Below are 15,053 nucleotides of genomic sequence, written 5' to 3'. Positions count from 1 at the left end.
ACTGAGGGTTAGTGCAAGGAGCAGAGAAGACTCAGTTGGCAAACCAGAGAGGTTCACCAGTTGAGGGACCGGTCAGCTTTAACAGCCCTCATATTTTAATCATAGGAACATATGGGCAAAGCTTAAACCAGTGGTCCCCTAACTTTTTACCTCTCCCCTTCTCTCCCCGGGAGCCGGCTCTGGGTGGGTGGGGAACCCAGACAGGAGCAAGGAGGCCGGCAGCCGGGACCTGAGCCAGAAGCAGAGCTGGGTGACGCTCCCTCCCCTCCCCGCCCCTCCGGGGTGGCTGACCGTGACCCCAGTCGCACCCTCCCTCCCAACGTTCCTCCGTGCCTCCCTAGGGGGCATGCCCCACAGTTTAGGGACCTCTGACTTAAACCGATAAAGAGTGGCTAGAGCGGACACAATCAGCACTCCGGACTGAAACAACCAATGAGTGCCTTAGCACAAGCAAATCAGGCTGCTACCTAGAAAAACAGAACTAACTGGCAAAACTCAGTTACTTCTAAACCCAGACACTTGCATGCCTCTCGTATTAATTTTTTTCTGTCAAAGTTTAAAACCTTTACAATAGCATGATGCAATTTTACAATGTAAAACTTCTACCTGGCTTCATTCCCACATGTCACTCAAGTCAAACATGCACTGTAGATAATCAATTGTATTTTAGATAGTTTATCCAATAGACACTTGCATTTTATTCCTTCTTCCCACCTCTTCACCTACACCAGACATTCTGGCAGAAGGTCAGGCAACTGCCAGCATTAAGCTGAAGTTGCAAAAGCTAGCTAAGTATTTTACCCATAAAATTAACAAAAAAGAATCAACTTTAAAAAAAAAGTCTTACAATTTTTACAAGTGACATCTCACATTACTATAACTGAAAGATATGTTTCTCATGGGTTCAGTTGGTGCATACCCACAAGTATGCCAAATTCAGTTTCTTCAAGTTGTGTGGGACGTGATTAGAACAAAAACAGATGTGGGGATTTGGGAGCAAACAGTATATGCAAATGCTTTCAACTCCTTTTATGACAGCAACTGAATTACAAGATGACAGAGTCCCTTCAAAAAGGAAAGGTGATTTTTCCAAAGTAAGATAGTTTGTCCCAAATTTCACCTAGGCTGTTTTTAAATATATTCTCCATATCTACCCAAGGTGAGTAGAAAAATATTTTCCCCTTAGAATATGCAGTTTGATTAATTCATCCATTATAGCAGGTGTCACCAGATGGTGTTAGTACCTTACAATTTCTTAAGAGTGCAAGCAAGTTTTAGGCCTAGTCTTCACTTACCGGCTGGTCCGGCGGCACGCCATCGATGTTCTGGGATCGGTTTATCGCGTCTGGTTAAGACGCGATAAATCGATCCCGGCTCGATCCCGGAAGTGCTCACAGTCGGCGCCGGTACTCCAGCTCGCCGAGAGGAGTACGCGGCGTCGACAGGGGGAGACTTCCGGCCGCGTCTGGACTGCGGTAAGTCCGGACTAAGGTACTTCGAATTCAGCTACGTTATTAACGTAGCTGAATTTGCGTACCTTAGTCCGAAGTCTGGACTAAGTGGGGACCAGCCCTTAGTCTTGGAAGAAAATGTGACTTTCTTGCAAATTTCTAGGAAATGCTGAGGCAAACAGTCAGAGTGTTTTCCACCTTAAACTCTCTAATTAGAGAGAATTCTTGAGGAAGAGAAGCTCGCTGGAAGCCAGGCAATGGTGTTTGAGTTGATGTCCCTGAAAGGGAGGCATTGCATGCATGCTGCTTGTGACCACTGTTGTTCCAAGACTGTATACAAGTATAAAAAAAAAACCAAACTTCACTGACAATATACTCAGACTCCATGTTGTGTATTTCTCTTCCGACTGGAAGCCACCATACACATCTACTACAGAGGAGCAATATCTTTCTTTAAAATATTCCTGTACTCCGTAGCCTCTCAAGCCTTTATCCACTAAAATAAAGACCAAATGTTTTAAACATAGGCACGACTGACATATTGTCAGACCTTCAAATTCCTTCTGCAAACAGTAGCTTCTCCCAGGGCTAAATGTTAGAGAGTTTAGCCCACTTACTCTTGAACATTATTTTGCTTATGATATATAAAGTAGTCCTAATTTTCTTTTCTATAATTTTAAGAATGGGTCATTTTTATACTTGCTGTTGATGAATTCTCATTTTAGATCACTGAAGATGGAAGAGTTCCTTAAAGAAGTCTTTTTATTCTGACCCTATTCCCCATGTTTTGGGAACCAATAGTCCCCAAAGTTGAAACCACCTATTTCTTTATCTTTCCTCTTATTTTCCCCATACCAGTTCTTGGTGCTTTTAACACTGTGGCTTATACAAACCACTGCTACCTGAGTTTAGCTAAGAAACAATCTGTTTGAAGCAGGTTGTGTTTTCAACAACTCCTATTCTTCACTATGTACAACACATTTTAGACACTAAAGCTAAAACCAAAAATCACAACCTTCTGAACATTTAGTTTTTACTTTTACATATTGCTTTAAAAAACTGTTTCCGTTAGCATCTCTGTTTGTCAGGATCTACTAGTAAAAAAATGCTTTGTTACAGGTCAATTGGATTAGCAGCATTTAGAAAGTTTCTACATTTTCCTGGAAAGAACTCAGAATTAAGTCGAAATTATGATTTTGGAAGCTATCCCCTGAACATCTGAAGACTTCCAGTTTTATCAAAATATTTGGTGGATGGTTATTAGAAGAAAAGAGGGATTGTGAATTTGTAGTCATTTTAAGAGTGACGTCAATTCAAAACATCAAAGTTAGGCAATAAATTGGAAATGCACTCAAACTATGGTCTGTGGACCACTAATGGTCTCGAGCACAGAGCTGGCTGGTCACATCATGTTGGTACTTCTTGTTTTCAACTGGAGAATTACAACAAGACAGCTAAATAAGAAATTTTAGTGAACATAACCTTTTCAACCTAAACAACTGCTGTAGATGCCAAAGATGTTTGCCAGTATAAATGGGAGGGAAGTAGTCTACAAGATTCAACAGATGTATAATCCACACTTACTACACTAGACTAAACTAAATGATAAAATGTACTGTTAGACAATGATTGCAAGTGTAGTGATCATACAACTACATAATTTATGTACTGAAAGCTGCAAACGACTAAAATTTAGCCCATTTCTGATGCTGTTCATTCTGGGGATAAAAATTGACTTAAGTTGCAATTGTTACTTCTCCAGATGGTGAGAAAAAAAGAATTCATCCAACAGTGTACCGATTACTAGCAGCTCAATTGCTCCAGATGGAAAAGCTGAACAGAGTGAGAATACTAAAGCTGTAATACTACAAAAAGAATCATTCAGGTGAACCAAAGCATCAGCCTGCCAACTGAGATTCTCTCTACAGGATCATCACTGTAGTCATTTTCAAAGCTTGCCCAAGACGATTCATTCGGATAATAAAAATTTAAGAACTCTGTAATGACCAAAGACACCCAAACATTTGAATAGTCTACTTTAAAGTTAAATAACCAAATAGTCTGTATAGATCACTTACTGAACATTTCAGATGTGTAAAAATTTGCTGCTTTTAGAATTCTAGCAGAACATCTCAAAAGAACTGTTTCATGTGAATACAAAATAAAATCACCAGATACCTAACCCACTACCTGTAGATAAATACAAAGACAAGAAAAGGAGGCAGTACACAAGCAAAGTTCTGGGGCAACTCCCAGATGAATAGCCCAGCTCCCTTGCCAGTAGCTACTAGGAAGTGGGAGAATGCTGGGATTTCTGTTGCTTACTCCCACTTGGGAGTCGCCATCTATTAGTTGGGGCTGTATAATGGCTGGAAAGTTTGAAGATGACTCTTCTTGAGCTATATGAAAAGACAACTTCCTGTCTTTTCTGAGAAGAGACTGAAGGAGAGATTTCTACTATACTCCCTCCCCCAGTGATAAAATGTATTGCCTGTTTCTGTTTTACATATCAGTAACAGCCGTTTGAAACTTACAAATTCTTGACACTCTTGCAGATGCCAGAAGATTCTGAATAGCAATAGTGAAACCCAGTACTTGGTACAACTAAAAACAGCAGCCATCACTAGAACTATCTGCCGGCAACCTAGGAAGACATTAACGTTAATCCTTCATTAACGTACAAACTGTTCTTCTCTAAGGTTTTCCTCAACCATAAATGTAAGCTTATATCCTGCAGAGGTTAATTGTGTAGTTTCTCTCATTTGCCAAGGAATAATTCTCACTTTCCTAGGGACAGTAGATTTTTCAAATCCTGATTTCACATTACTTGGCAAAATCTCCAAAAGGCAACAAATATAAGTCTTAGTGGTTTTTTCCCCCCTTTGCTTTATTAAAGAGCATCTGAGTTTAGCTCCTAAATTAATAAGTGCTGTTTGCATTTTCAGAGACAAAAATCAAGATGGGTTTCCTGGCCTCTTTCCACTTTGGAAATTTCCAGTGTTCCAATTAAAAATTAGTTCTATTTAAGCCTGCATTTGGAGCCCAAATGTTTGAGCCTTAATTCAGAAGTCTACCATACCCTAATACTTTAAAATAAAAAATTAAATATACATTTACAGAATCTTTCATTCCAGAGGCTATCCAAATGATTTAAGCTTTATCCATCACTGAAATGCACCCACTTCTGTAGCAGCTATTTAACAGTAGACAACAAAACTACACAAAAATTTAGGACTGGTCAACTACAACTGCAAGGTGAATTTACCTAGGCAGAATGTTATCAAACTGCCCAGGATTAACACTCCACTTATGAAAAATGCAAGGGATCTTTAACAGATGCCAGTTTGTCACGATCTCAGTTTTACATCTTATTCAAAAAACAGCAGCATACTGCCATGTCATGCTAGGCCACTGGTTCAGTATTGACAGACTGAAGAGTGTTACCTGCTTAACCACCAGTAGTACTGACTGAAGCTTGTGAGAGTATATTTTATCTTTCAAAAGTCTTAGACTATGTATACACTACATAGCTTACAGTGGTACACCTGTACTGCTTCACTACTGTAAGGACTCCCATATAGCCACTCTATGCTGACAGGAAAAAGCTCTCCTAATCAGCATAATTAAACTACCCCCAACAAGTGACAGTAGCTGTATCAGTGGGAGAGCATCTGACAGCTGACAGCACTGTCCACATCAGTGAAGCTTATGTCGGTCGGGCAGGGAGTTGGGTTTTTTTGTTTGTTTTAACATCTCAGCCAACAAAAGTTTTACCAACAAAAGTGTGAGTAGACATAGCCTTAATATTTAACATTAGAGAGACAAGATGGGCGAAGTAATATCTTTTATTGAACCAACTACTGTTGGTGAGAGACAAGCTTTTGTGCTTATACAGAGCTCTTCTTCAGGTCTGGGAAACATACTCAGCGTCACAGCTACATCAAGGTGGAAAAGATTATTTAGCATAAGTAGTTAACGCATATTTAAAGGGACCACTCAAAGTGAAGTTAACACCCCTCCAGTCATGGGGGGAAAGGAAGGCAGGGGAAGACAGATGGGGGGATAGTTAGTGGCTTATAGATTGTTGTAATAAGCCATAAATCCAGTGTCTATTAATCCATGACTCAGTGTCCAGCGAAGTTATGAATTTAAGCTCCCAAGTTTATCTTTTGAAAATGTTGTGCATGTTCCTTTGAGGATGAGGACTGATGTCAAATATAGAGTGACCATTTTGTGAAAAGCGTTCACCCACATATTTAACATGTCTGAATGAAAGTGAAGTTTTGTGACCATACCAACAGCAAAAACCTCTTTTGTCCAGACCCTTCTGCCAAGGCAATTCATCTCTCTGCCCCTGGGGGACTATGGGTCAAAGACACTCACTCCTGAAATCCCTAGACTGCTACCAATTTTCAGGCTTATTAATGTATAAAAAAGCGTATATATTCAGCAGTGGGGCAGCCCAAAATAGGACTTTATTTCATTGTTGCTTATTATATCACACTCATTTGGCTTAAGAGGACCAACTGAACTTGAATCTTTGGTTTTATAATGCCTCCCAAAAAAAGACAAAAAGATAAGACCTGAAAACTCCAGGGACACCTAAGTACTTAAAAAGAACAGGAGTACTTGTGGCACCTTAGAGACTAACAAATTTATTAGAGCATAAGTACTCCTGTTCTTTTTGCGGATACAGACTAACACGGCTGCTACTCTGAAACCTAAGTACTTAACTCATTTGTTGCACTCGAAGTAACAACCTCTCTTAGTAGCTGCAGTTTGTGAGATCACTTTGAAGATAGACCACAAACTCCTAAAGCTGTTTGTTGCAACCCCCAAGTTTCTTCGGATTCCATTTTTCCACTCTGGAATCCATTTCTGTAGTCATTCAGGATTAGAACTAATATTAGGTACTTAGGGTGGAATCTCCTAGAGGTAAAGAGCGGAAAAAATGGAAAACAAATATATCTGATTTGAAAATACAGGAAGAGAATACTAAAACTTTCTGAAAGTCCTTGTAGAAGGACAGAAAGATAGATGCTAGAAGGTCACTAAATCAAACACTGGTATATTAGGTTTTCCTCTGATGCCCTACAGGGATTTTAGTGTTGTTCTATTCTTGTAATGAGAGGGTCACAATTATCAAGAGCATTCATCAGATATGTTTAATTATTAAAAATGTTTACTTCTGTGTCTGTATCTATTACTTTCTTTTTAAAAAGCTATAAATAAGGAATGACTAGCGAAAGAAGTATGGGGAAAAGGTAATCTTTCATACATTTTAAGGTCAGAGGTGACTATTAGATCATCTAGTCTGACCTTCTGTATAACAAGCCATAAAATTTCATCATGACTAAAATATTTTCCAGAAAGGCATCCAGTCTTGATTTGACAACTTCAAAATGAAGAATCCACTCTTCTACTGGGAATTTGTTCCAATCACGCTCAAAACTTTCTGGCTTATTTCTAATTTGTCTATTTTCCGTGTACTGGTTCTCACTATGCCTTGCTCCACCAGACTGAAGAGCACTTTAAGTACCTTGATGGAGAGAAAATACTGGATACTAAACACTTATCAAAGAGGTCAAGGTCACTTGTTTTGCTGCTTGGAACACTTCAGCAAATTTATAAAGATTCCAACTTGCTGGCTCTTCCCGTTCGTGGTCGTCATCATCTTCTGTAGATGATTTTATCAGTTCCTCTAACTCTTCGTTAGTCAATGTTTCTCTATGGCTCTCAACTAATTCTTCAATTTCTTCCTCAAGGATGTCGATGAAGCCACCACCGCCCACTTGCCTAGTCACCTGAACAATGCGTTTCACTTCTTTGTCAATGGTCGGGAAACCCTTAAAATCATTCACACATTCTTTCCATAGGTTTCGCCAACATGCATTGCCTGTTTCAGGCTTGATTGCATCCATTGCCTGTTTAATATAAGTGATCCAATCGGCAATGTTGAAGGACTTCCAACACTCCATCACATTAAGATTGGGATCAGCATCCATAGCACTACCTATCTGTGAGAAAGTAAGCCTCATGTACGTGGACTTGAAACAATGAATCACGCCTTGGTCGAGAGGTGGTATGGGGTGGGGGGGGGGGGGCGGGAGAAAGACAACTTCAATGCCGTTATGCGCAAACTGGAGTGCCTCAGGGTAGCCAGGAGCATTGTCTATGATCAGCAACACTTTAAAATCAAGTCCTTTCTCTTCGAGGTACCACTTGACCTCCGGAATTAAACACTTGTGGAACCAATCCAGAAATAATACTTCAGTCACCCAAGCCTTTTTATTTGATTGCCAGAACACAGGCAGGAGATTTTTGTTCTTGCCTTCTGGGGCACAGGGATTTGCAGCCCTGTAGAGCAAACCTGGCTTTATTAAATGCCCAGCCACGTTGCCACAAAACAAACACAGTCACATGGTCTTTAGCTGCTTTGAAGACAGGGGCTTGTCTTTCTGATTTCGAAACATAAGTGCGATTGGGCATTTTTTTCCAGAAGAGCCCAGTCTTGTCTGCATTAAAAACTTGTTCCAGGAGATAGAAGAAAATGGCTATGATTTTCTTTAATTGTTCGGGGTAGGCTTTTGCTGCTTCTTCATCGGCAGATGCAGCTTCACCAGTAGTCAGCACGTTTTTGAGGTTGAAGCGGTTCCTAAAACTGTTAAGCCAACCTTGGCTGGCTTTGAATTCCTTCTCATCAGAAGGCTGTCCCTCTTCGGCGGGAGGTTTGAACAGCACGTAGAAACTAAGAGCCTTTTCTCACAACGTGTTGCCATCAATAGGCACACGTTTACGGTTCATGCCTTCCAGCCATAAGTTTAATGCCTTTTCAGTCTTCACTCAAGTCTTATCATGCACCTGGCTCGTCATCTTAGCAGTTACTGGAGCACTTTATGCCATGGCTTGACAAATTTCTCTCTTGAATCTTGATAGCATGGATGCTAGATTCATTTTGACCATATTTACGTGCCACGTTGGAGACTGACATACCATCTCTCAATAAGTCCAACACAGCCAGTTTTACCTCCAGCGTTGGAACAGATCCCTGTTTCTTCGGTTGAGTACCAGATGAAGTAGTTGGCTTGCATTTAGGCTTGCATTGTAAGAAAAATATGCATCTTTAAACACTAGACTCACACTCAGTGAGGTGAGATGCTCACACTATGAGAGGCACGTAGGAACTGAGACTGACTGAGGGAACAGCAGATTCACGTCTCCCATCTCATACTCGGGGGCATATGCTCATCGCGTCCATATAGTTGAATTCACATAAGTTAAATGCGTGTATGATGCGACTCCACTGTACACTAAACTTTTGCCCTTAACATTTTGTCACTTTAAGAAACAACAGTGGCATTTTCCTCAGGAGAAAATTTAGAAGAGGAAACTTAAAATGAGTCAAAACCAAACCACTAGGAAAAACTCAAGTCTGTATTCTCTTTCCCCTCCTCCTCCCATGTGAATCAAGGGATTGAAAGACTAAAACATGCAGAGTACTGGTCTTTCCAACAGCACCAACGTGTTCTGTCAAGCATGTGATCTGAATGTTAGTCTTCCAGTATCCAGGGATCTCAAGCTGATTCTATCAGACTTTCAAATGGAATAGTAGTGACGGCCAAGAAGAAAATGTGTCAGTATGAAAAAACTGGGCGATAGTGGCACAATAAAAACTACGTTGTATGCAGGGTAATCTGGTTCTAGAATGAAGTTAACGTGGTAGCATGTGTGTCAAAACAAGGTTCATTCTTTTATATACTACAGACAAATTGGCCACTTTCCTCTTGAGAAGTGCTATTTTCTAAGATATTTAGCAGCATGGTATCTACATGCTCTATTATTAGGGATAACTAAGAGTACACTAAACAGCTATTTTTCCTCACATCCACACTTGATCAATGCAGTAAAATAGGTTTTGCAAAGCAGCTGCACTTAACTCTGAAAGCGAAGCTACAAAAAATTTGATTAGTAATGCAAAAAATCCCCTACCTAAAAAAAAGCTGCCCCCATCCTGGTACAAGACATTAAAAACAGTACTCCTAAAAGTGATTAAAATAGGGGTTAAAAAATTCACTGATCAACTCACCATTGGCAAATGGGAAGTTCTCTGAGAATTGAAAGAAGAGGAGAGATTATCAAAACTATCAGATTCTACAGAATTTAAGGTGTCATTAAAATTCAGTTTTAGCCCTTGCAGTTGTGAAAAAGCTTCACATCACCTATGCTAGGTTTCACTCCTCCTCATCCACCACACCTTTGTGTAGCCACCTCTGGCTAGGTATCTGCAGACCACTAGGTAAGTACAATTTATACACTAGCCCACAGTTGAACACTACTCGAAATTCAATTACTAATTTAAACACTGCTCAGACAAGCTACTCAAGTCATGACTAAAATACCACTACTTACAGAGAAAACACTTGCAGATAGCTTGTGTTATTCATGGGTGAATAAAGCAAATTTCAGAAGTGAGGAACATCTGTAACATGCACATGCCTATGTAGTCTCAATGGGTTAAGTGGACATAAGCCCTATCGTAAATTTAAGTAAAAAAAAAAAATGTATACCAAAATAACTACAATCTCAATCCCATCAAGCTACAGGCCTCATCCTATAGTTAGTTCTGTGAGTAGGCACTTGCAGGAGTGGGCCTTATGATTACAACAAAACTTAGACATTTTTTTAGTATCACCCCATTCAGACCTCACAGGTACAGTAACCAAGGATCTGCTGCTCCTTTTGAACTAAAACGTCCAATTATTTCTCTAACATTATGAGCATATGGTTTATGTAATCTCAGTTACTCTATTAATAACCTGCCCATGTGACAAAGAACAAGTCTGACCCCAACCAGAGCAGGGTAATAGAAACTATCAACTCAACAGCTGTATGCCAGTTTTAAAGATAACTTTGTTCGGATCATGTATTGTAGGATATAAGTTTTCAGACGTATACAATCAAAATCCAAATTTGTGACTACCAGGAAAACACTTGTTTTATTATCCTTTATTTAGAATTTAATGTCTGATGGATGTTTTTGTATATTCTTTGAAGATGTTCCATTAAAATAATTTAAAGAACACATCTAAAGCACCATTTTAAGTGAGACAAGTTATAAAACAAGACAAGTTATTTGGTTTTGTGGGTAAACTGAAGGAAATGCTGTGGTGTTTTATAAGAACATAGTTTAGAGTTCTGCTGTATCTGTCTCAGTCCCAAGAGGATAAATTACTAGTCTTCTTTTTACACTAACAGATATAAGTCCAACACTTTTGTTTTATATTAACAAGCAATATTATGGGCAATGCATATTACATGCTTGAACCTTATCATAGAATACCTATATGTGTATAGTAGCAGTGCATAAATTGTGTAACGGGGGGAGGGAATTTGGTTTGAGAATTGGCCTGCTAAACCCAGGGTTAAGAGTTCAATCCTTAAGGGAGCCACTTAGGGATCTGGGGCAAAATCACTACTTGGTCCTGCTAGTGAAGGCAGGGGGCTGGACTTGACCTTTCAGGGTCCCTTCCAGCTCTATGAGATAAGTATATCTCCATTTATTTATTTACATTCATCCAAAAAATGAAGTTACCTTTGCGGACATCTATATGGGGTGATCAGTTTAAAGTGACCAACCTAAAAATTACTGATCTATTTCAATTTGACCAGAAGGAGACAAGGTGATCCATGCAATACCTATAGTTACCCCAATAACAGGATGAGCTAAAAGGTACTCAATTTTTCAGTTTCAGGGATTATAAAGATTCCCTCAGGCAGAAGCAATAGATTCTGACATGGTTTAAGTGGATACTGATATTTTCAAAGTGAGTCCTAAAATATCCTATCAGCCCCTAAATGCAACATCTGGATGATTCTGTAACCATTATTTTTTAGCCACTTTTCAAAGCCTGTATTCACACACAACTTCCATTTATCGGTGCTGGTTGTTAAAACATCTGCTACTAAAATGCAGATAATATTGTTTTGAGCTAGAAAACAAATGTTGCTCTGCTTTGGATTTCAATGCTATCAGCCCCAATCTGCTTGTCAATTTTATACTAAAGCGTGATGCAAACATGTTACAGGATAAGGAGACATGAAAAAGTTACTACAAAAATGCTTTACATAGTACTTCACAGATGCACAAAAAAAAGCGCAAAACACAAGTATCCCATTCATTCACTAATATGTTCAGCAAGTAAATCCCACCTACATATGTTTTAAGGGACAGGGAGAAGTTACAGGGAAGTGTTTCCCTTCTTCCCTAGAATAAAGTATATGTCTGCACTTTAAAAAAAAAAAAAAAAAAAACACACCACCACCTCACTACCACAATAGTTAATCTAATATATGGTCTCATCTGACAATTTACTGATTTTCTTTAACTTAAATAAACATTATATTCCAGATAAAGACTAATTCAGGCTTAACTGGGAAGAGAGAGGAAATGTAGGGAGAAAAGGGCTGAATATCAAACAGGCTATGTTAAAATACCTTAAAATAAATTTAGATTACTTGAACAAGTACTGTCATCTAGGAATAACCAGAGTGATCCAATTGGTATTTGTTATTTTTATGATAATCCTAGCTTCATAGCCCCCAGTGAAAAAAAAAAATCAGTTTATGTAACTCAGCAAACATTCTGGTATTCTAGGACCAATAAGGCATTGTTACAGAGATTAAAGAGGTATTAACTACCTCAGTGAAATGAAGAGGTGTACCCAATTCTCAAAGGTGCTGAGTACACATATATACACAAACAATGCTGATATTTTAGGCTTGTTTTTTTGTTTTAATTGGACAGGGTTTTCACTAAACACATTAATACAGAGCTTAGACCAGGGGTAGGCAACCTATGGCATATGAGCTGATTTTCAGTGGCACTCACACAGCGGCCGGGTCCTGGCCACCAGCCCAGGGCGCTCTGCATTTTAATTTAATTTTAAATGAAGCTTCTTAAACATTTTTAAAACTTTACATACAAAATACTTTAGTTATATACTATAGACTTCTAGAAAGAGACCTTCTAAAAACGTTAAAATGTATTACTGGCACTCAAAACCTTAAATTAGAGTGAATAAATGAAGACTCGGCACACCACTTCTGAAAGGTTGCCGACCCCTGGCTTAAGACTTTTCAATGTACAAAAGATTATATATCTCCTCCACGAACTTAACCTTTCAGGTATAAAGCATTACACGATTGAAAACCTATATATCACAGTGCTCTAAGATGGAGATTATAAAGGACAGTAATAAAGAACAAATTATAAACAAGTATTCTCAGATAAGATATTACTCCCCTGAGCCTCTGCTGTGTTATTGTGTCTTCACAAGGAAACATGCCCAAAGCTGCATCCAAAGATATTTAAATGTTACACTTTACATATTTATACCTAACTTTCCTAGGGACTGAAGTCCTACTGCAACAAAGTCACAGTATCTTAAAGTAACTAATACTTCCCCCAAAGTTGCCTAGTAGTTTTGCATATCCCGTCACAACATTTATTTGGTCTGTCTTAAAATGTTAGTTAAGGCTTTGTCCCAACCTCTTTTGTAGGTTTCTTTTTAAAAAAAATGAATAAAATAGAAGTTGTGTATCTTACATTTATTTTAAAAAAGCTTTCAAAGGACAAAAAATACATAGGTGGACTAATTTTAAATGAATATTGAGCAACTCATTTACTATCACTTCAATTACAACAAAGAATCATATACACCATGAAACCCAGAAGTCTAACAATACAGCAAGCTCTTATGGGGTGTGACTGGATAACTCCAGTGAAAATGAGCTCTCCTTCACAATACAGGAGTGGGGCTTTGGGGGCGGGGTCAGATGAAAGAGGTTTCGACTATGAAAAAGCTTTACCGAATAAAACACCCACAGCTCACAGTAACTAGGATAGAAACATGCTGCAATTTCTCTCCTATCTCACGCTGCCAAACACACATTAATTCCCCCCCCCTTCTGTGATTTCAGTCCCACCCGCTTCTCTCCTGCATATTTCTCCTGCCTTAATTCCTGCTGCAAATTCCTCCTTCCCAAATTTGGGCGCAAACTAGAGGGAAGGGAGTACCAAAAAAAAAAAAAAAACACCACACACACACACCTCTCGAGCATTTCCGATTTTGCACCGGTTAAAAAAAATTACAAAGCAGGAAGTGGGGGGGGGGTGCTGGAGCCAGTGGGGAGGGGGCAGGCCCACATTGGGAGGGGGGCCTGGAGCCAGGGGGGGGGCAGAACCACGTTGGGGGGGCCTGGAGCCAGTCGGGGGAGGCAGGCCCACGATGGGGAGGGACGGGCTGGAGCCCTCAACTCTGAGGATGCAGCGGGGCGGGGTCCCGCGGCGGGCTGCGCCTGGCGCTCCGGCTGCGAGCGAGCTCTCTGGGGCGGGGTGGCCCCGGCGCCTCAGACTAGAAGGGGGCGGCGGCTGGGCCATACCCGGCGTTATAGCCTCGCGGGCGGCGGAGAGACCCACCCTCCTCCCTGCCCGTCACGGAGACCCCGAGCCGCCGCCGCCCACAGGAAACACCGCCGCCCCCCCGCTCCAACTGTCACAGTCCCGGCTCCGGGCGCAGGGCGGCCCCGCGGGCCCCGGGCTGGACACTCACCCATGGCGCTGGCGGCGGATCTGCTGCTGCTGTTGACGTTCCTCCACCTCAGCCGCGGCGGCACTGACCGAGCTTCCCCCTCCCCCCACCAGCCAACCCCAGCTACTGCTACTGCCGCTGCCTCCGCCCCGCCGATTCGCTAACGTCCCCTACGCCGATTCCGCAGCGTAGCCGCCCTGCACCACGCCACCCCTACGCACACGAACTAGCGAACAGGGGGACTTCACTTCCCCACGCCTCTCCTAGTACGCAGCAGCTTCCGGCCTTGCGGCCTGAGGTCCCGGACACTCTCGAGAGATTTCTCCTCCTTCCCGCCCCCTGAACGAGATTTGACTATTACCCCGCCCCGTGGAATTGCCCGGCGGCCATTTTGAATCCGGGCAAATCCGGACGATGAAACGCTGTATTGCATCTGCGGCGTTCGCTTGGCTCAGCGTCAGGAGGAAATCCCCCCCCGGACTGAGCCACGGTGATAACGAAACGGGGGGGGGCCTTGCCCGAATCAAAGATGGCTGACAAACAGGGCTACGCAAGGCGGCTACTCCAACCCTTTCCAGGGCTATTCTGGTAGAGTCGTTACTCTCTACGCCGTGTAAAAGCTAACGAACGCCGTGCTGCGTTACGTGTTCTAGTCGCCCCCCACCCCCATCATAAGCACCGTAAACTTGTGTCACCGATTTACGCAATTAGCGTAAAAGCGGCCGAGGCTGGCGAAAGAGCGCGGGCAGCGAGGAGAAGGCGGGAGGGTGAACGGCAGGGGAGGTGAAGCAGGCGGCTGCCGGGGGGCGTTGGCAGACGGCCCCGCCGGTGCGATGTTCCCGGGACGGGCTCCTCGCGCAGCAGACACACCCGCCTTCACACCTGCGCTTGCCCTGCCCAGCGCGGACTGGCTCAGGCTGCTGCTGCGGGGGGAGCGTCTCCCTCTCTGTGCTGTGTGTGATTTCCTTCAAGGGATGTTTGGGCCCAATCATAATCTCTTGCTCACTCATGC

At 41.7% G+C, this 15,053-nt stretch overlaps 1 protein-coding gene and 1 long non-coding RNA gene across 3 annotated transcripts in view; one reads left to right on the top strand and one right to left on the bottom strand.

The window, feature by feature from the left end:
* Positions 1-4,331, top strand: part of LOC135981959 (uncharacterized) — a 59,156-nt gene extending 54,825 nt beyond the window's left edge. Inside the window, exons 3-4 of the long non-coding RNA XR_010599181.1 lie at positions 652-1,278; positions 1,578-4,331. This is a non-coding gene — a long non-coding RNA (uncharacterized LOC135981959). The remainder of the gene's footprint in view (positions 1-651; positions 1,279-1,577) is intronic.
* The window catches only part of SEPTIN7 (septin 7), a 130,273-nt gene extending 115,642 nt beyond the window's left edge, over positions 1-14,631 (bottom strand). Inside the window, exon 1 of one of the 2 annotated variants that reach the window (XM_065587201.1) lies at positions 14,063-14,631. In XM_065587201.1, the coding sequence (XP_065443273.1) occupies positions 14,063-14,066 (4 nt within the window). In that variant the 5' untranslated portion in view covers positions 14,067-14,631. The remainder of the gene's footprint in view (positions 1-14,062) is intronic. The other variant, XM_065587199.1, reaches the window with a different exon arrangement.
* Positions 14,632-15,053: the final 422 nt, after the last annotated feature.

The sequence above is a fragment of the Chrysemys picta genome, chromosome 2, assembly GCF_011386835.1.
Source record: "Chrysemys picta bellii isolate R12L10 chromosome 2, ASM1138683v2, whole genome shotgun sequence".
Classification (NCBI taxonomy): domain Eukaryota; kingdom Metazoa; phylum Chordata; order Testudines; family Emydidae; genus Chrysemys; species Chrysemys picta.
This window is presented reverse-complemented; position numbering and strand designations above follow the sequence as displayed.